At 42.5% G+C, this 23123-nt stretch overlaps 1 protein-coding gene across 4 annotated transcripts in view; it reads right to left on the reverse strand.

Moving 5' to 3' along the window:
- Positions 1–22614, reverse strand: part of SMAP1 (small ArfGAP 1) — a 91567-nt gene extending 68953 nt beyond the window's left edge. For all 4 annotated transcript variants that reach the window (XM_058801338.1, XM_058801337.1, XM_058801336.1 and 1 more), the window contains exon 1: positions 22414–22614. In XM_058801338.1, the coding sequence (XP_058657321.1) occupies positions 22414–22531 (118 nt within the window). In that variant the 5' untranslated portion in view covers positions 22532–22614. The remainder of the gene's footprint in view (positions 1–22413) is intronic.
- Between the last annotated feature and the right edge of the window lie 509 nt (positions 22615–23123).

The following is a 23123-nucleotide window of genomic DNA, read 5'->3' on the forward strand; positions in this document are numbered from 1 at the left end:
CATTGCAGCTCCTATGGAGATATGCTTTGGATTTGTGACCAAAACAGTCCTGGTAACAGTAATGCTTTGGCTTTTCCATCCCTACCCAGCAGGCAGGGAGTGGGCAAGAGGCCAGGAGGGAAGAGTCAGGGACGTGAGACCCCAACTGACCAAAGGGACATGACAAATATGTACTAGAATTCAATCAGGTGCAGAGACAGCACTAACTGTGACGTATTTAAGGTATTTAAGGAGTCCTTTATTAGAGACCATCTGGGCAATAATAAATACTTAGCCATCAAGAAACAATGTAGCCTGTTATATCTTTAAGTTTTCAGACGTTTTAGGTAATCCATGAATTTAAGAAAAAGCCTGGAGAGTTTACTTCTAGTTACAGTAGACTTCCGTGCCAGTATAGTTATTGTATGGAACCAACATTATCCCTACTCACAGAAATATCTACAGCTATTAAAAAACTGTGAACATTTCAAAAACCAACTTCAGCTGTTTAAAATTTAAGCAATAAAGAGCTTGAAAGCACTTTGCATAATTTCAGATAAAACTCTTCAGATAAGTTGATTTCAAGCCAATTTTTAAACTGCCAAAAAAAGTTATCCAATCTCACATGCCATTCTTTCATTCTAAAGTGCACATCAAAGTGTGAATTTTGTGAAAAAGGCATCATTTTACATATTCTCTGGTGAGGCTAAAGCTTTTCTCTCAACATATTTCAAAATCTTTCCCACTTTTCCCTCACACTTTCCTTTTTTCAGGATCCAATTTTTGATGACAGATTTCTCCTCCACATTATTTAAACTGGATTCATATCTTGCACGTGCTTAAAAAAAGCCATATGTACGTTTGTGCACATACTCCCAAATACCACTTTCTTCTCTGGTCCCATCAACTCACTCAGAAAGGACCATGTGTTCTGCTCCACTATTTTAGAATAAGCTGATTGAAGAAGCCACCATCAAAACTCACACATTGCTGACAAACTCTCCTAATGCACTTCTACACAATTCAACCATCCACTTATGAGTGCAGCTGACAAACATCTTTGGGCAAGAATAACGCTGGGAATTCTAATGCTGAAACTGGTATAGTGCATTTTCAAAGGAAATAAAACACAAAGTACATTAGTGTTCATATGTCCAAGATTTAAGTTTTACTCCAACTGCTCAGGTTTTATTTTTCATAGCACATGTATAGTACTGCATCAGGTACTAAACAAGGCTTACGTGGTACAGTTCATTTAAAATGCTGAGGAAAAAGTACTTTTATCAGCATTAAAAAAAAAGTGAACTAACACTACTGACAGTATATGAATCCAAGCAGTCAATACAGTGTGAAACATTGCTTTAGCTCTCCACTTGATTAGTTAAAAAAATCTTTTAACTGTTTTAAACATCTCAGTCAACACTCTGTCCTCTACTCAGCTTCCAACTGCAGTAGGAAATTAGCAAGAAATATTATACACTATCAGACAAGACTGGCCCAGAGCAGGAGAACCTATCACACAAACATGCCAGGAAAAAAAAAAAGGGGGGAAAAAAAAGAAAAAGGAAATTTAAAAAAAAGCAAGCAGTGGAGACCAGAGCAAACTAAAAAGAGGCGAAAGAAAACGAGAAGTATTTGAACATGATGTAACTGGGAGACATCCACAAAAGAGCAAGAATAATTTTACTGGAGATTTGACTATGAAGTCGAATGATGATGGCTGCTTTCCTCATTACACCAATTCAGATTTTCCTTCCCCCACGGTCTGTTCAGCTTTCTGCAACTGCAGTTAATACTGCAGCACTCCTTTTGCTCAATACAGGTGCTGACCCCTCTCCCCAAACATCTTAAGTTATAGAGAGAACACAGAGGTCTGAATTGAGGTGAAAAAAGCAATCATGAAGCCCTTCAATTTTACACGTGTTGTTAAAGGGAAGGACAACCGTTTTACATCTTCACAAGTAATTCTGAATCCTTTACAATATGTGCGTAAAACCAGCTCACCAGGAAACTAATAAGTTTTGAGACAAAGTTTTAAACTAAAAAAGCTTGTCAAAACTAGTTTTAAATATGGTTTGTATGATACAGGCACATAAACACAAAGCTAGTTTTCACTTTACATTCTTACAGTTACCAGTTAGAAATTCTACAAGGAAGGAAGCCAAGAATTACACATAATAAAGTACTAACTTTGCATCTCTAATATTGTCTGTAGCAAATATCTTAGGACAACATCTTTAAAGACTTCTGACAGAATACAATTCCTTTTTTCTCTCAACAGCACCCTGCCTGTCCTTTACCCATAAGTGCAGTGAAGTTACTTTAACTCTGCTTTGTTTCCCCAAATCTGGCTGCTGTTTGACAGACTTGATTTCCCAAAGAACTGGCTCCATCTTGTGGAACAGAGAATTAACTACAAGAAAATGTTCACACCTGACTCATCCCGAGTGCTTGTTAGTCAGTTCCCAAAAACTATCACTTTTGGCCAAAGAAAGCCTCAGTTTTTGCATCAATCCAAGCATATCCATGCAGTGCTCTGCCTCTTTGCATTACTCCCACACCCAATTCATACTGCTCAAGTGTTCTGCTACTCGAGATTACTCGAGATTTCAATTAAGTTAGGAAAGAATATATTCAGAAAATATCTAACTTCTCCAAGCTGAGATACAAATAAAGATTGCGAACAGGAGACAAGCACCCTTTCATGGCAGGTAGAGAGAAAAGAAGGAAAACAAGTAAGCAGCAGTTGTATTTTATGTAATTCAATTCAATACAAGAAGATCATAGTCAACACAAAACAGTCCCTTCTCCAGTGGCTACTCAGGGAAGAATAAAAGAACAATGCAGAACTTAGAAAGATTCTCCAAGTTTCTCTGTTCAAAATATTACACATTAGAGACAGCAATTAAATCAAAATAATACTGAAATGCTCCAAGCAAATAATTTACTATTATGCTTTTTCAGTCTAATCCTGTTGGTTCAAAGACCATCTCTTACTAATTTCATTGGCAGTTGCTTAGTTTTTCATACAAAAGGGAGATCCACTATCCCCATTTCTGATTGACAGACTCCTGGGCTCAATGGGGTGGGGGATTGAAACAAATCCTTCAAGAAAACAGCACCCACCCACCCCCAAGACAAAAAGCTAAATTGCAATGTTGATGTCCACAAAAAGAGACTTTGTGAATTAAGCAAACCTTTCAAAGAACAAAAGATCTTGCATAAAGATTTTGAAGTAAAGGAAAGCATGTAAGAACCACAGTACGAGAATCTTTATTCTACAAAATATTCTTCAAGGCCCTTGAACCTTAAGTCTTTTGAGACTACTGATAAAGCACTATTTACTCATCACCTGATCCACTGAATTAGTTTCTGATTAAACAGACCAAATAGCCTGAAGCATGTTCTCATGTCACATCTACTCCAACATTAACCATAACTTCCTTTACAGCAGAAGAGGCTTCCTTGCTTTATTTCCATGTCCATGACTGGGAAAACTACACAAGCTCAGTCTTTATGTGCTTTTAAGGTGTCAAAGTATGCAGCAAAATACTTTTTTATATAAACAAAGGCAACAAAGGGCATAAATGGTAGTTGTTAGCAGTCTCTCACAGCTGGTGCAGTACACCTGTGTTCAGAGAGTCAAGACCAGAATTTGAGAACTTAAAATTTACCACATTTAGAAAAGCGTGACAGGAGCTTAAACAATAACTGTTTGTAACAGGCTGTTTTCATATTTTAGATAAAGTCAAACTCAACAGCATGAAATTGTTCTGAAGGCACACAACTCAAGTACAATATTCCAGAGCCCAGGTGAATAGCACCTAGATTCATGTGGTTCAAGGTACACTGCAGGAACAGTGGGAGGACAAGCCTTAGAATCATTACTTAGCTATTTTTAGCCAGTGTCTCGCAGGTAGTAGAGTTTCATGGACAGAATTCCTCCAAGTTTGTCTTTTGGTTTAGATAACCATTTTTCATGAAAGCCATCAAAAAAACCCATAAAGTGCAGATCTATTCATAACTCCAAATACGCTCTGTAGAAGTATAATGAATGAAACTCTTCCCCTGCACAACTCTGTCCCATCTCTGTAAGTCAGAGGGAGAAACACATATCAGTTGTAATTATTCCTTCGGCTCACTTATTCACTCGCTTCTGTAGCATCAAAAATTGCTAAAAGCATTTCAAAGAAATGTCAAGGGTTGTATCAAGCCTCACCTAGAAAAGAAGTACAGTGACATGAATGTTCCTCCAATTCTATGTTTAAGCCACAAAATCAAGTGGCTGGCTTCATAACAACTTTAATTCTGGAATGCATCCAAGTAATTTCAAACAGCAAAAGCTTTACTTCCACTAAGTGTGGAATATGCAAGTGCAGTTTGTAAAGCAGAGGACTGGTTGGTTACATTAGCTATCGGAGATACACAGGTAGTGTCAGTTTAGTCTTGAAATGAACAGGTCTTTTTCTTGTCTAACAGCTGTTTGGCACAAGCAATCTAGTAAGATGACAAAATGAAAGAACTTTGTTTCACTTTATTAACAAATTCCTTTTCCAAAATAAAGTAATTTTATCAAATATTAGTTGATTATAGACATAAAAGCTAAGTTGTGAAATAAAATACAATGTTTAGAGTTCAGTATAAAGTTATATACACAAATACACAGTTGATGCCTCCTCATGTAAATTACAAGAAAAAGGAGATTTTTTTTTTTTTTTTTTGAGAATTGCCCTCCAAAGACCTCCTATTTATCTCAGGAATCAGATGACAGAATTTAAAAAGAACACCTACCTCATTGAAACACTTATTTTTAATGAAAATATCAACATAACTGAGTCCTCTGCAATGAAACTTCCTTTAAAACCATCTTCCAGAATTCACATTCCTGACTTGGAAGTACTTCACACCTCGGCTTTCACCCATCCCCCACACAAGCCAGGTAAGCAGAATCATAATCAGCTTCTGAACTGTCAACAGAGCAGCTCCTGACCTTGGCAACCACGCCTGGACAGCCTGAGCCCGTGTCGGTGACTGTACAGGAGAACACATGCACAGGACACAGCCACTCCTACCAGCCTGCTGGCTGCTACAGCACCCTTTGGAAAGTAAAGTCAGTGCCCCAAGTACCAGAGATGGCAGGGGTGCCAACCCTGGTACATTCAATAACCTAACAGCCTCAGAAATAAAATTTCCATGAGGCTAAGGGGTAGCACTCCAATTTTATTCTGCCTGCTCACTCGTGAAGAGAAAGACTGCTTGTGTCAGAGTTCAGGCTGCAAGAATAAGGTGTGCAAGCTGTCATTTCCTGTTAGCAGCACTTGGTGCTATCTAAAAAAGACAAGGTTATGTAGCATATTACCGTATTAGTAGGAAGCTTCTGGAGCAGGTCTTGACTGCAATTTTTCCCTTTTCAGCAAAGAAATGCTAAAACACTTACTGTTTTAAGTTTACAATTTATATTCCTTTCATATGCAGAAATAAAAGGAAAATGGGCAACAGTGTGCTCTTACAACATGCTTTCATAAGCTGATAGCTAAGCATTAAGTAAAAGCATCACTAAAAAGAAAAGGAAATTTATAAACCTACACTACTCTTTTAGGATGTAATAACCCCTCTGCACACCCAGGCAAAGGACAAAGATTATATAAACACCTGCTTCAAAAAAAACCAACACCCTTCAGTCAGTAATTAAAGTTCTTCCTTTAACTATGACAAAAACCTCAGAGATAAGATTTGTTTGCCAGACAGGCTTATCATGTAGCCTGTTTGCCATAAACAAGAATGAACCTTTCTCTAGCAGAGACATTATCTAGCAATTGCATTAGTCAGTTTTCCTTTCCTTTTCTCCCAAATATAAATGAAGAGACCCTTAAATAAACATTCCAAAACTGTACAAGCTCTGTGCAGTCCCCAATAACTCCAGGGATGTGCTTTCTCACACATAACAAAGATGGTAAATGAACTCCCATAACCCCTCCAACAAGAGACTAAATTTGATAAAAGATACAGAGAAACCAGAGATTGAAACTTCTTTATCCAAGAGCCATAGAATCAGAGTCTTTAAGGCTGGAAAAGACATTTTAAAGTTCCACCAGTAACCAAACAGGGCCAAGTAGCTGCACTTTAATACTTCCAGGGATGATGATGATGATTCAGCACTTCAGGCAGTGGAGCTGAGCAGCCTGTTCCAATGCCTGACCAACTTTTCAGTGAAGAAATCTTCCCCAGTATCTATTCTATGCCCTTCCTGGCACAATTTGAGGCTACTTCCTCCTGTCCTGGCACTGGCTGCCTGGGGAAAGGGCCAACCTTCACCTGGCTACCTCCTTTCAAAGAACTGCAGAGAGATTGGAGCTCCCCGGAGCATCCTCCCCTTGACACCAAACAACCTGCAGCTCCCTCAGCTGCTTCTCACAGGACTCGCATTCCAGACCCTTCACCAGCTCTGCTGCCCTTCTCCAGACTCACTCCAGCACCTCAATGTCCTTCCTGCAGTGAGGGGCCCAGAACTGGACACAGGATTTGAGGTGCAGCCCCAGCAGTGCCAAGCAAAGAGGCACAATCCCTGCCCTGCTCCCGCTGGCCACACTGTGGCTGACACGGGCCAGGATGCCACTGGCCTCCTTGGGCACACCCTGGCTCACGTTCAGCTGCTGCCAACCAGCACCTCCAGGTCCTCCTCCATCGGGCAGCTTGTAGCACTGCAGGGCATTGTTGTGACCCAAGGGCAGCACCCAGCACGTGGCCTTGTTGATTCTCATACAACTGACCTCAGCCCATGGATAGAGCCTGTTGAGATTCCTCTGTGGAGCCTTCCTGCCTCCTTCCAGCAAATCAACAGCCCCACCTAATTCGGTATAATCTGTAAACTGACTGAGGGTGCACTCAAGACACTCATCCAGATCATTGATAGAGATATTAAACAGGATTGGACCAAAGACTGAGCCCTGGGGAACCCCACAAGTGACCAGATGGATGTGACTCCATTCACCACTCTCTGAGCCTGGCCACCCAGTCAGTCTATACTGAGCAAAAAGTACACATGGCTGTTCAAGCAGCCATGAGCAGGCAAAGTAAAGTGCCAAATTTCAGCCTCTAGACAGTAGAAATATCCTGAAATAATCTAAAATGACAGCTAGATTGTTTCATGTACCAATCCTCTCTGCTATATTCGTTTGTGTGGGGATGGAGTTTATTTTCTTCATAGAAAGCCCTACGTGGTGTGTTCTGAATCTGAGACCAAATCAGTGTCAATAACACACCAATGTTTTAGCTATTGCTGAGCAGTGCTTCCATTATAACATTGAGGCCTTTTCTGCTCCTCAGACTGTCCTGCCAGGCTGGGGGTGAGCAAGAGGCCAGAAGGGGACACAGCTGAGACATCTGACCCCATCTGACCAAAGGAACATGGCATATAACACTGTGCTCAGCAATAAAAACTGGAGTATGAAGGAGAAAGAGACATTTGGAGTGAGTAACTACATAACTATTACATGTGATGGAACTGCTTTCCTGGAGAAGGCTGAACACCCACCTGCTGATACTAAGTAGTGAATTAATTCCTTATTTTGCCTCGCCTGTGGGCACAGCTTTTGCTTTACTTGTCTTTGTATCAACTCATGAGTTCTTAATATTACTCTTCTGAGTCTCTCTGCCATCCCACTGGCATCCACATCCACTGCAGACATTAATCTACATTCCTCCTCTACATACTGTCTCACTTCCTCTTCAGGTTATATAGAACAGATCAAGTAGATTTTTAGGCTGCACCATTCATGTCTTACGTACAGAGAGCTCACTGGCCCACCCTCAAACACTAATATACCACAGTTCTCAGGCACTGAGGCACTGTCATCTCTGGTCTTGACCCCCGAGTTAACTGTAATGATATTGTCAATCTTCAGAGCAGAACTTCCAGTGGAGCTCAGGGTACTAAATTAACAGACCAGGGAAAGAACAGGCTGAAGAGGACAAGCAGAATCACACCTTTTCTCCACTTGAAGCTCCAATGTCTAGACACAAACCCTTCCCACAAATGTCAGGGTAGCTACACCCCAATACTGCACTCTGCCCAAGCCTCAGCAAATGGATCACACCTTGGAGTGCTTCAATATCTCTCCCTGAATCTAGGTCTGAGCCAATCCACACAACTGAAGGTATCTATGCTCTGTGAGATCTATCTTTTAAAGAGCAGGTGTTAACTTCTGTATTTCCTCAGCCAGTGAACAAAGGAGCTATAATCTAGGCATAAATGGACTTCCTGAGGTCACTTAGATTAACTTCATATTTCAATCAGATCTAATTAGATCATGCTGCTTAGGCTTTGTTCAGCTGTTTTGAACAACTCTAAGACATATTTCACCAACTCTTTGAGGAAAAACTCAGTCCAGTATTTGAAAATTTTGTCGTTTTTAACCACAAAGTAACTTATTTCTATCCAATTCAAATGCATCATGCCACATTCAAGGCTTAAATGTGCTTTGCATTTTTCTAATGGCATCTTCTTCCTTCCTACAACTATGTTGGTCTCCTGCGTGATGATAATAAATTAAATATAATTCAAACTAACACAGTTAAACATTCCAGCATGACAGACAATCATCAATACTCAGACATCATTATATGAGCTACATGTGACTGAGAAAAGAAAGAACAAATTTACTTTTAAGCAGTGCTCTTCACAGCTGATTTAGCTAGATTTGCGTTTCAAAAACTTGAGAGAAAGTTGGGAGGGCTTTTAGTGCAAGTTATTTTTCCAAAGTGATCTGCATTTTGTGTAGAAAATAAGTTGTAGCTGTGCAGTCTTTTTCCTCAAAATATCATTTTCTTCAGATGCCAGAAGAGAAATGGAATACAATACCAAAGCAGTAGCTGCATTCAGTCTGGAATACAGACTTGTGAGTATGAGTTCAAAGCAGGATTAAGGTTGCTTGAGAAGTTATCAATTCTCCAAATGTGCTCTCGAAACTTTGCAAGCCTCTCAGGCATGAGATCTTGGATCTGCTGTATTTTTCAAATTCTCACTAAAGACCAAACATTTGACAGAATCCTTTTGTGCCACAAATACATTTTTGGAGTAACCTTTCTAAAGCAGAGACTCCATGAACACCCAGAAAGCTGCACAGAAATCACAGTGAAAAAGACAAGTATCAAGGGGTATTTAGCACCATTACTTCTTTCAGAAGTTGCTTGCTCTATGCTGCAGAACACCTAGAAAATGGAACCAAGGCCTCAATCTTCATTAATGAGAATGACATTACTTTGTACTTAGAACACACAAGAAACCCTCAGCAGCTGTGGTGCATAAACTTTGTCTGGTCATCATGTACCCACCAAAGAGGAGAAAATAAGATAAAAACCCCCATGGGCCAAGATAAAGGCAGTTTAATAAAGAAAAGCAAAGACCATATGCAGAAATAAGAAGAAAAATATTTATTCTCCCATCAGCAGGTGATATCCACTTCCTAGGAAGTGAGGTCTCAGTACACAGTTGGTTGTTCTGGAAGACAACACCCTAACAACAAAACCTCCCCATTCCCCTGCTTCCTCTTAGCTTTTGCTTTGTCACTTGTTACAGCCTATCCCTTGGGTTTGTTTGGGTCAGCTGTCCTGGCTACGTCCCCTGGCAAACTTTCACCCCCCTGCAGCCAGAGGCCTTTGGGGGAGGCTGAAGAGAGCCTTGATGCTGCACCTGCACTGCTCAGCTCCAGCTGAAACACTGCTGTGACATCAACACCCCCCTAGAGCTGCAAAGCACAGCACCACGAGTGCTGCTATGGAAAGTTACCCCCCTCTCAGCCAACCCCAGTACAGCAGCTCAATGCATCTAACATTGAGAATAACCCAGGTATCACTTGGCAATGAGAACAAAGACCAAAAAGCCTGCACTCAGTGTCCTACTGACATGCCTCTGGTTTCACCCCTGCTGAAGTGCTCAAGCACACTTCCTCTGAAGATCTAAATAGTGCACATAAAGTGTGGCATTTGTCATGTTTAAAGGGATATTTCTGTCATTCTACAGATAACAGGTAACTGAACAAATACCCCATATATACACACCTTAATGGGATAATCAGTCCCTATATTATAAAAGCATAATTGCTTATCAATACATTGGTTGCTTCTATAAATTGTTGAGAATGACAAATTTAAATCCAAATGCCTCCAGCACACACTTCCAGGAGCTATTTCAAATGATCATCATTTCCAGATTGTCCCTCACTGCCATGTTTTGAATCCACCCACAAGTTCAGTTGCATTCAGAAATACCAGGTTACATGATGAATCACTTCCATTGTGTTTTGCAGAATTTCTTATAGGACTGCAACTGCCTTTAATCCTACCAATGAGGTCCTGTACTATGAAACTTTATTCATTTCTATTCAAAGACTTCAGTAAAAATGCATTAGATTCTTGTACAGCAATCAATAGCTGAATGTGGAACATTGCATTCCTTTTCTCATCCATACAGGAGAGAAAGTTACCTACTCCGTTGTTTTTTTCTTATTTTTAAACAAAAAAAAATCATAGCCTGACACAGCTTTTAGAGAAAGAACTGCTCCTACACCAAACCACACCTGCAAAGTCAGTTGCTTGGCAACACTGCCTCCAACTCACATGGCTGTCCACAGCTCCAGTCTGGCAAGCACTGAGCTACAGTCTCTACCTCTTTTTTTCTCCATCTTCTACCAGAAACAAACACTTTTCCTGAAGAAACTAAAGGGGCAATTGACAGTTTAAGGCTACTGAGATAGGCAAAACACAAAAAACACACATAAAACTTGTCACGAACTCCATAAGCTACAACATCAGCACTCTACATCCACATCTACCACAGACTTGCAGCACAAGGATGTTCTCTGCTCCTCCAAGTTCTTCCTCCTCTGCAGATTGTTACCTCAAAGCAGAAAAGCATCTGGCTTCTCTGCTCAGAGGAAGACACATCTCATCAGTGTTTTAGATAAGCAGGAAACAAGGCAGAAACTCAGGTTCTCTTGATTGGGCTGTTTCATAGCACTGGGCAGGAGTTCCTTGAGAATATACACTCAGACAAGGTTATCATGTAATAGAAAGCAAAAAGTGATCAAGACAAGAAGTGGAAGATAAGCAGGAGTTAGCAGTATATCACATAATCAGAGTCTACTGTAAACAAAGATGAACATATATAGATATCAATTTAAATTTTAAATTTGTCAAGTTATCACTAAGACAATAAAGCACTTTTGTTTGAATGGATTTTTGCAAAGCCATTCATGAGAAAAATGTTAAGAGAACTAATATTGCTCAAGCTCTCAAACATTAATCAAGTAAGAGGCCAGAACTGAAGAAAACCATATCTTTTGTAGATCTGTAGAATCTTTTTTGCCCCAGACTTCCAGTGGGAAATCTCTGTTAGTCATAACATGGAGTTCAAACCAGTAGTTTTAAAAGCCAGGGAAATTTCTGACACAAGGGACACTAGCTCTAAGCAACTTTCTACCAGCCCTACAGAGCAGTGAAAGTTGTGAAGTTACTCTCCTAGCTAGACTTAAACATTTCAGCCTCAGCCAAACACAACACATGAGTAACCCTTTTACCATAGCATCTCAATTTGCTCTAAATGGCTAGATTTGGTCCTTTTTGTCTCTGGATGCACAAAGATTTCTGTATTTCTTGAAAACTCAAAGCTCTACTGCAGTCTGCACTTACTACTGTTTAATCACTTTCTCATAAATGACTTCAACTTTAAACAAAGAATCTGCTTTGAATTGACCTAGACTGATACTTGCTCACTGGGGAAAAAGAGGAAAAAATTGCATGGTATCTACAGAGGGACTCCATATCAGCTTGTAAGTGATACAACAACCGAAATGGATCTGAAGTAGCAGAGACTGGAAGGGACCCTAGAAGATGAGCTAGACCAAGCCCTGGTGCTCAGAGCACAGAGAACACAGCAGGTAGCTTAGGGCTGTTCCCAGTCAGATTTTTGGGGCTTCCACATTGCATGCTCCTCAGCTTCTCCAGGTAACCTGATCCTATTAAACCTTTCCTGGAGAAAAAAACAAAACCAGAAACACATACATGCACATAAAAAAACCAAAAACAAACAAACCACCCCCCACCCCAAAACAAAAAACCCTCAAAACAAAACAGAACAAAAAAACCCCAGAAAACCAAACAAAACCAAAACAAACAAACAAAAAAATACAACAAAAAACCTTCTTATCTTTCAGTGGAACTTCCTGTATTTTCATTTGCATTCATTGCCTTTTGGTCCTATCACTAGATATCCCAGACAAGTCTGCCTCCATCATCTTTACTTTCTGTCACCAGGTATATATTATACACATGCTTAAGAACCCCCCCAGCAGTCTTCTCTCCTCCAGGTTAAACAATCTCAGTGCACTCAGCCTCTACTGGACTGTAAGGCACACTGACCTTCCCCTTCATGCCACTTTGCCAGACTAGCTCCAGTCTGTCCCTGTTTCTTTCTGGAGCCCAGGACGGGACAGCACTACGGATGCAGTCTCACCAGTGCTGAGGAAAGGATCTCCTGCCCCCACATACTGACCACTCTCTTCTGGAAATTCAGTCCAAGATGTCTTTGTGGCAAGGATGCATTACTGATTCATGACATTTTTTGATCCACAGTATCTCTTTTGCACTGCCAACATCCCTTCCCTAGGGACAGAGCTTTGCATTTCCCTTTGTTGAACTTCATAACATCCCTGCTGGCTCATTTCTTCCGTGTGTTCACTTGCCTGCTACCAAGTAGCAGCACATCCATCTGGTTTATAAACCACTCCTTCCAGCTTTGCATCCCATCAGGTTTGCCAAGGGAAGGGTCTATCCAGTCACACAGGTTGTTAATGAAGATGTTAAACAGTGCTGGCCTCAATAACAATCCCTGAGCTACACCAAAAGGGACTGGCCTCCCATTGACCTTTAGATGCTGATCACCACCCTGAGCCTGGCATTTTAGCCTCTAAGCTATTTTCAATCCACCTCACTGTGTCTTTATCCAGAAAGCATTTCACCAACTTACCAAAGAAGTTGTTAGAAGACAGTTTCCAAAGCCCCATGAAAGGTAAAGGTCAGAAAACACCCATTGTTGTCATCCACCAAGCTGGTCATCTTGCTTGGTTCAGTGTGAAAGGCTGTCATCAGGTTGGTCACACATTACAGCCCCTTGATTAACCCATACCAACTACTGCCCATCATTTCTCTTCATGTGTTTTCAGAATTCTTTGGTTTGTCACTTTTCCAGGAACAAAGGCAAAGCAGACTGGCTTGTGGTTCCCTAGACGGTCCTTCTTGCCCTCTTCAAAGGCAGTAAGGACATTTGTTGAGTTCAGCCCCCAAAACCCATCCCCCAGTCACCATGACCTCAGTTAATGATAGTCACCACAGTATTACCCTGACCACCCTGTCTCACTCCTGGCTGCATCCTATTAGAGCCCAGACTTGTGTACAGTGATCCCAATCCTGATCCTTCCCTACTAACTGAGAGTATGCTTTCCTTGCCTACAATTGCTGAAAACAAGCCTAACTAGTGAAGAACAAAGTGAAGAAGACATTGAATGTCTCAGTCGTTTCCACATCCCTTATGAGCAGTTCCCCTCCCCATTCAGCAGAAGGCCTACATTTTGTCCATTCTTTTTTCTGCCAGTTACCTGTAAATGCCTCCCTTGCTGCCATTCACATACACCTTGTAAGATCAAACTCCACATGGACACTGGCTGTCTGACCTGGACACATTTGCATGCTTGGATGATGTCTCCAGGCTCTCCCTGGGCCAACATGTTTCTGCTTCCACCTGTTGTATGCTTCCTTTTTGTGTCTGAGCTTGTTTAGAAGCTCCTCATTCATTCAAGCAGAACTCCTGGTGCCTCTGTACCATCTCCTATTCATTGCAATATGCCACACCAGAGTTTAAAGAAGTAGTCAACCAGCCTTCCTAGCTCTCTCTGCTCAGAACCAGCTTCCAAATGATTCTTCCAAGAAGATCCTTGAACAGAAGAAAATCTTCCTTTCTGAAGATTATGGCTGTAATCCTACTCTTTGCTTTGCTGTCTCCAGATCCTGAACTCTTCTATCTCATGACCACTGCAGCCAAGACTACATCTTCAACCTGTCACTGCTTGTTTGCAAGCACTTGTATTGAGATATGAGCATCAATGCATGCCAGAAACTTCCTTGATTTCTTACTCCCTGCTGTGTTTTCTCCCCAGAAAATAAGAGAGGTCCAAGCACCCTATTAGCAAGAAAGCCTGTGAACATTAGGCTTGAGTTGTCTGAGGAAATCCTCATTACTACTCCTGACTCATAAGCTCTCAACTGGCTCACCCATCTCCAGATAAAGCTACAGCAGCCCCATTGCTCTCACGGCAACTCCCCTTTACCACCATGCCAGCCTGCCCCTCCTAAGCACCTGTACTTACCCACTGCAGTCCTCCAGCTGTGAGCTGTTCCACTCATCAATGCCAACAAAAATCATAGCTCAGTCCTAACTCATTTTATTCTGCCATAATACCTCAAAACAACCTGCTGCCAGTACAGTGAAGATGGATTTAACCAGTCATGGGTTCATCAGCCTAACTCTTCAGAACCACCTCAACACAAAAATAAGAGATCAGTGAAAAACTTTGCCTGTTCAGAAGGCAAAATCATTATGTCTAGGAGAATTTAGCTGTGGCCATGAGACACTGTGAAGCACCAGAGTTCTTAAAGTAAAGCTGAATCATGCTCAAATGAACCTTATGAAGCCAGTCCAAGACAATGTGACACCTGAGCTAAATCACCTGCGGACTACTCCCTGATAATGTCTGATAATTGACTCTCTTAAATCCTATAGGATGCACGCATTAAAGAAGGAGTCACCTTTCCAGGAAAGGGAACCTCCCTAAAAGTCTGCATATCACATAGATATATCTAATTGCTTCCTCCATGGACAAGGACATGATGCAGACTGCAGCACAGTTGCTCTTTCTTCTTTATAGCATTCAGACCAAAGATGGAACACAGCATCGTTCCATTCTGCAAAAGGAAATTCAGGCACAAAGCAAACTCCAAGTGTACAAACAGCATCCAGCAGGAGCATATCACTGAAGGGTGGCAGAACTGCAGCTTCAGGACCACTTGAACACACACCTGTAGCCCTGACCTGGGGTGTTTTGCACTTTAAAAAGGCAAGAGCATGGTCTCATCAATAGCAATAATCACTTTTCAGGAACTGTCCCATCCTTATGGGTCACACAACAGAAACAGCTTAGACTGCCAATAACTTCTGAACACAGGGCAGCAAACTAAGCACATAAGGATTTCTGCACCTGTATAATACACCTCAGAGAATCTAAAGATTTGCAACATAATAAAAAAAAATTTAAAAAGAAGTCCCACAAATACTTCTATTAGTAGTCACAAATAATTAGGTTGAAAGGGATCACTGGAGGTCACCAAGTCTGGCCTGTTGTCAAAGCAATGCTAAGTTCAAAGTTAAATCATGCTGCTTTGGGTCTCACACAGTCAGGTTAACTTAAGTCCTGAAGAATAAAGATTGCATCCACTTTGGGAAAAAAGCCTTCAATTTTGCAAACAATCCAGTTGTATTACAAGCTAAACTTATTTCCTGTGACTTATTTGAAAATATTTTTCTGCACTGTAAGAGTCCAAAAGAGTCACCCTTCCTTACAGAGGCCACTAGTGTCACCCAACACTGCCACAATCCATTCAGAAGTCCTACGCTAGGGCTGCTGTACTTTTTTCCCACCAAATCAGTTGTCTTAAGGGCTCTTTCCTTGGGGGAGACAACTATCCTTCTCAGGGCTGCAACAGCAACTAATTCCTAAGCTTCACTCTCATCCAACCAGTGTCAGCAACAGGTAAGAGCACATGGAATGAGAGCATTAAGGTAGTTTTGTTTTGTAGCAGGAAATCACAAAAAAATCTTGGTTATCCAGTCCCAAGAGAGATTAAAGTTGTTCTGGTCCCTAAGGGGTTCTGAAGGCACTGTCTTTGACAAAAAGGCCAGAAAACTAGCAGCTAAGTACCAGATTATCAGTGGGACTTCCAGTGATACAGTTCCTTACTATTATTAGAGCTCAAGATCTATAATTTCGTTAGCTAAGCCTAAGTAAGAACAACCCTGAATCAAAATCCTTTGCCTTCATTATTCCTTAAGGAAGGATATTGCAAAGCCCTGCTGGAGAGCCAGAGGCCTCCAGTTGTATCTGTCAATTCATATTCCAGTCTGTTACACTCACATGATCTTTCCCAAGCTTATCTTACTGAAGCAATGTGAACCCTGCAACAGAAACACACAAAGAAACACCAGCAATTTCTTGATCTGAGTGACCTGCAGTAACATCTATTGGCAACAACTGGTACAGAATATCCTTAGAGCACAATCAGCTAGCAGAAAATTAGTACTTTGTGCTTGAACCTCAATAAAGGACTAGAAGTTGCACCAGAGATGATGTGTGGAACTGACCTCCAGCATAATCCATGTGTTCTGTTCCCCTAGTGTACTCTCAGGGGTTTCTCCACCTGAGGAGGAAGACAGGAAAGATTTTCACCTGAGGAGGTACAGCAGCCAGTGTCTTGCCCTGGTGGGAGCTCTGTCAATGAGCTGTCACAAAGCTTTCTTACCCTGACAGTGAGACAAGGGTTGATGCCTTGCACAGGCTGAGGGCAGTGAGCTGTAAGAGTTATCCATCTGCTTGGGAAAGAAGTACACTAGCTATTAAAGTATACAGGCAAGATTAAGGCACTTAAAAGACCAGACATCAAACAAGTAAACAACAAGGCAGCTTCACAAAAAGTCATCAAACAAATATTTAAATTGGTCTCCCAGCCATAGAAGAGATCATATGCAAGACTTGAATGTCTACACAAAGGAGTTTGAACAGCTGTAAACATATCTGGGATACTCCAGATTTCTTAACATAGCTAGTTTGCCCACTTAGTTAAACTATATTTTTCTCTCCCACTGCTAAGAGGCACTATGCTTGGGACTGGTTAGCTGTTAGGGAAGCTAAAGTTACGTTCTAGCTACACAAATATTAGTACCAATCTTTCCTGTTGAGTCTCTCTCCACACTCCCAAGGACCTGTACCTGCCACTCTTCAGACAGAAGGCCAAGTCTTCAATCACACACAGATATTCAGTGACTGTACAGTACAACTATATATACTGAAAAGTATTCTCATTAATATTATAACCAAAGTAAACCAATTTTAATCTGGTTGAACAAGCAACAGTGTCAATGTGCTTCTTTGTACTGTGATTTTGGTAACAGATCATTTATACAGGCTTCAAGCACTATCAGGCATGAAGTAAGCAAACAAAAACAAAAAAAAACCAAAAAAAAACAAAAAAAAAAAAAAAACCAAAAAAAAAAACAACAAAAAAACAAAAAAAAAAAAAAAAAAACAAAACCAAAAAATCCCCCAGAACACTTCCTCTGATACAGAAATTTATTCACCTTTTCTGAAGGCCCAAAACATCTACACTTGTTTACACTAAGGTCTACAAGTTTCCAATTATGTTATTTTAACTTGATTACAGTTTTAAAATAATCTAAAGCAGCTGACAGCTCAGGTAATTGCTTTCTTGATAGGAAGATGAATTCGCAGACTTCAGTAGTCAATCCATTGGTCTTAAAGACAACATCCAAATACAAGCACAGCAGACAGAAAAGGTATGCCAGAGAACATTCACATTGTTTTTTCTTAGTAGGGGACAAGATATTCAGCAGAATCAAAGGACTGTCCATCTAAGCAAGCAAGCCTGCAAAGTGAAGGCCACCAGTCTTGGTCTAGGGCAGCTGCCTCTGTAAATGGGGAGCATAAGACTGATTACTGTTCCTAATCATGTTTGAAACTAATCTCCTTTTGTGCTTCATCACACACTTCAACTTCTAAGTACTTGATTCAGTATTCAATATCAGCATCCTAACAACACCATCCTTGCTGTCAAGCAATAAGAACACAAGTCTAGAAGACTTCTAGCATGTTATAAGCAGGGCAGAAATGGCAAATTATAGCCTCTATAGCCAAAGGGTCCCCAACTGATGTTAACAGTTTGAGTTTTTTTAATTTTGGCTTAATTTGACAGATTTCTAAGAGGTGTTATTGCTTAAGGGATTCAAATATCAGGATTGAAACAACAATTTTAAAAATGCATTACCCTCCCTCTACAGTCAAAAGTAACAAAAATTCAAATTCTTTACAATAGCTTTCAGCATAGTCTGCATACCTGATACAGCTTCTCCTACATCCTTCCAATTCCTGCCAGCTTTACTTAGTTATACAAACAAAAGGATCACAAAGGAATTTCAGTTGCCTCTCTTTCAAAACTTCAGGGTGGCTTAATCTACTGTCAACATACCCTGCTATTTCCTACAAGTATCAGAAACAGTAGTGTAACTCCTTCCTAGTAACAGAACACTGGGAAGACATCAGCTCCTTATGCAGACAGCTGTTCACATAGGGATGTAAAGAACAGACAGTACACAGACAAGAACTGCCTTGTCAAATGTCATCCCAGCCTCCTCACTCTTTCCAACGTCTCAGTGATTGCAAAGACAGTTCCAGAACCTTTCATTTTCAGGCTTCTTCCCCACAGAAGTGTCATCTCATCTCTCTGCCAGCTGCAAGATTTACAATTTGAAGGTGACACATGGCAACCACCGTATGGCCCTACAACAGGTAGTTTCCAACACATTTTAGCAGCAACAGTCAGATTCAGAGCAGCTATTTGAACAGGCAAAAGTCAAATACAGAATAAAAATCACTTCTAGAAACTGTTTCCAGGGTCAGCAATCCTAATTATTACTTAATACTACTCTGGCAGAGGTGTTCTTCACCTTACAAAGCCATCCAATCTGCATACCTCACACTTGAAGAAGCAGACCACAAATCAAAGGATAGGTTTATTCTTGATACAAGACCACTGCTAATGACAGATTGTTTTGAGGATGACCAAGAAATAGCTTTTTCTAATTCTTACACAGAGCAAGCATACAATAAATACTGGAAAGGTGCACGCTTCAAACTTCTTTGCTGGCAATGCATACGGCATTCCTGCAGGTGGGCAAGGAAAGCTAACTCAGTGACTTAGGAGTGACAGGATGGTAGTGAGATCCTCTATCCCCTTTTTGATGCAAGAAGTAAAAGCCAGCATTATATTGGTATGAAAGAAGCCTTACTGATATGAAGGCTTTAGTAACATTACAGTAGATGCAATAAGAGTAATGAGTGGCAAATATGCCAATAGGACCACACATACATTGTTTAGGGTCAAAAGGATATTGGTAAGATTTTAAATTATGTCTAGCTACTTAAGAATTCCCAGAGCCTCAAAGAATAGCAGCTAGATATACAAGTATAATCTGCAAGATTTCCACGACCTTTGGATGTGACTAACTGAAAAGAAGCCCAGGGTAAATATAACACCTCAGGTTTAAGAGATACTATAATATTTAGGGTGAGAGAAAGGAATTCTTTTCAGTTAAGTGCCCATGCTGAAATGGCAGCAATCTGAAAGACCATACTGAAAGGATGTTTTTACGTACTGACAGAATAAGATTCAAGACAACTGCAACTCAGTTAAAACAACTGGAGTTAATCATGAAGATGCTACCCCACAATCATGTGAACAGAAAAAGAAACAAAACACAGAACTTGGAACCTCCTACTGAGCAACAGAAGGGAGAAGGACAGACAAAGGAGCAAAGTTCACACAAGAGAGGAAAGTAACAGAAACTAAAGTTTGCAACATTGCAAAGAAAAAAAGAATACATTACATGAAGAAAACCAAAGACATGCCAAACTAGGACTGACACAAGTGAAGTCGTTAACATTTTGTCGTGTTAATTTCTGCAGAATCCAGGATCAAGAGGCTCTCCGGTGGAACTGACCATAGGAAGCTCCAGACTAACAACAAACAGGACTAGAGATGAAAGGGATGCTGCCAGTGTTGCAAGAGGTGAAGGAGATCTCACGGGCTGGGGAATGCCAGACAGCTGGCAGGCTCTGCTCAGCTAACAGAGCCACGTTAATAGCTGCTGCCTCACACAGCTCTGCATTCCAGGACTAGCAAAACTACAGCTTTGCTAGGCAGCAGCAAGTCATGAGCACTCATACACCATGGATTAAACATGAAACACATTAGGAAAAAACAGCTGGCTGCAGCCTTTAAGCAGAGTTCAACAGTGGCACTGCATGCTCATGATAAGCTTGATTTTCAACTTAACAACTGATTATGTTTTCTTTTTTTTCTGAGCTGTCTTCTGGAGGTACATGGAGATCCAGACTTCAGGGTATAGTGGAAGCATCTCAACATTGTTCACACAACCCTCCTTCCCTGAAGGAAGCTTCCTAAAGTTCAAGCAAAAAATCTCCACAAACTGTGTATATATGGCCACATGTCAGTCGAGTGCCTTTAGAAGAGCTGCAACTAAAGCAAGTTTATCATTCCACACTCTTCCTTCCAACTATTAAAAACCCCCAAACATACACAGTACAGGCAAAGTCAGATAGCACTACAAAGCTAATATAATACAGGATTTAAAATCAAAATTGCTACAACAGAATGAAGCAAACGCAAATTAAACTTGAAGGGAAGAACAGAATAAATAAAAAAGGAACTGCCAAACCACAAGTCCCTCACATTGCATCATCCAGTATTTTCATGCCACCTTTCCTGGAGACAGGGTGAAGGCAAGCCAGGCTTCTGGCGTACAGAGACAGAAAAAGAGAAGTTCAACAAAAAAGAAAAGCAAGAAGCTTTCAAAAGTGCCATCAGATTTTAGTAGGTACCCAAGTAAAACAGTCTACTAGAAACTGGAAAACTGAATGAACATGTACTAGCAGAAGACAGCCTGGTCAAGATATTGGTAGGTCCTCCAGAACCTGAACAGGAAAAAGAAAACCAAATTCAAGATACACCAAAACTTGATCTTATGAAAGAAAGCACCAAAGAAAAGAACAGTGAATAAAACCACTTATTAACACAAATATAAGGAAAAGGAAGCTGAAAGTGCCAGCACTGCTGAACTGAAAGGGCAAAAGATACAGAGCACTCAGGGTTACAGAGATGTGCAAACATTTTAACTAAGCCAGAGTTAGAAGAGAAAACTTGGAAGATGGGACAAGTGATTGGAGAATTCTGGACTCCAGTCTTGAGCAACACAGCCCTCAGGCCAATGCTACAGAACAATTACATGTGGAATTCCATCAGCAAGCAACACTAAGCAGCATTCAGCATGAAAATAAAAATGCCAATAACAGATGAAACATACAAATGTGCTTTTTCCAGAGAGCCACTGGTTATGAAGAGTCATTTACATGGTAACCAGCTGTCAGGGGGCAAGAGGAGCTCTGTTTGGAAATGGTTAGGCAAAGTTATTTACAAAATATACAGACCCATTATCTTTGGTGCAATCCATATCCTGTACTTCTAAGAGTTTGCGTTAAGACAATACAGTCTTCTCTGTGTGCATGGCATGACTTGTGTGCACAGGGAAATCCAGTGGCACACACATATGGGAAGAGAATTTACAAACATTGCCATTTCTGGTTGCTCAAACGAAGCTCACTCACACTTCACCTCCACTTTATGTGAAGAAGGACTGAACAAGGCAGCTCTGGCATTAATCATACACCGTGAACTCCAATTGTTATTCAGGAAGCATTAGACTTAATAACTTACTGTGCAGCCACCTTACCTAGAACAAGATCATAATAAATTGACTCTAGATGAAAGAGGGATGTGCTATAAATTTCCATTTGAAAGCCACAGAATCCAAGGTAAATACAAACGCAAATATATATCTACTTTTGTGCAGGAAAACAAAATTAAAGCACTGTAAGATTTGCCAGTGATACAATCTTTAAAATTCTATTCATCGTCAAAGCCACATCTGTGACACGTTTAACCAGACTGAGACATCCAGATTCACAGAGCCCGGCATTCTGACTGAGTCAGCAGAGCAGGGAATATTGTTTTGGACAGCCGACATCCAGCTCATCTGGCACCTACCCCTGGCATCGGCCAGTCCCTTCCCGAAGGCCACGGCCCGCTCCGATCGATACCTGGCAGCGCAGGAAGCGGCCGCGGCCGTGAAACTTCAGGAAAGGGCTGGGCCAGTCATTGCATAAAGCCCGGCTGGGGGCTCCTCGCCGGAGGACGAGGCGGCTGCAGCCCAGCCCAGGGAAGAGCGGAGCGCGGCTCACACCGAAAGGTCAGGCTGTCTGTCTGTCTGTCCGCGCCGCCGCTGCCCCCGACCCCGCTGCCGCCGCCCCCGGGCCCGCTGTCGGGAGGAGCCGCCCGCCGGTCCCGCCGCCCCTGCGGACGTGGCGCGGCCCCGAGCGGGGCCCCGCGGCCGCCCCGAGCCGGGACCCGCCGGGGCAGCGCCGAGCCCGGGCCGGGCCCCGCGCCCCCCGCCCCGCGTACCTTTGGCCTCGCAGTCGGCGCAGTACTTGTTGTCCTCCTCCCGCAGCAGCTTGGCCAGGATGGCCTGGTGTTGCTCGTTCTGCTTCTGCGCCTTCTCCCGGCAGGAGCGGGTGGCCATGGCGGGGCTGGAGCGGGGCTGGAGCGGGGCCGGGAACGCTCCTGCCCTGGCGCGGCCACGGGAACCGGCGGCCACGAGCGCCGGCTTCCTCAACCGGAACTACTTGCGGACGCCTCCGCCTCCCTCCCCGCCCGCTACCGGGATGGCGCGCGCGCGCACACGCCCACCCTGGCCACGACAGTCCCTTAGCCGGGGGTGACAAATAGTCCGCCGGGTCCCCGAGGCCGCGCCGCGATGTCGCCCCTCTGCGGCGCTTGCCAACGAGCAAACCACGCCGTCCTGGCTTTAGAAGGGCACGGCGCGGTGCCCGGGCATGAGGGGTCATCGGCCACAGCAGGTGATGTGTCCATCCGCCGGCGCCTGACCCCGCCCCCCAGGTGGTGCCCGGGGCAAGGGCGGGGCCCGGCGCGAGCCGCTGCACCTGAGCGCGCGCCGCCCCGCCCCGCCCCGGCCGTGAGGGGACGGGAGCGGTGCGGGCGCCCGGAGTCCGTGAGGGGACGGGAGCGGTGCGGCTACCCCGGAGCCCGGGATGGGTGCGGGTGTGCCGGAGCCCGTGAGGGGACGGGAGCGGTGCGGCTACCCCGGAGCCCGC

The sequence above is a fragment of the Ammospiza caudacuta genome, chromosome 3, assembly GCF_027887145.1.
Source record: "Ammospiza caudacuta isolate bAmmCau1 chromosome 3, bAmmCau1.pri, whole genome shotgun sequence".
Lineage (NCBI taxonomy): Eukaryota > Metazoa > Chordata > Aves > Passeriformes > Passerellidae > Ammospiza > Ammospiza caudacuta.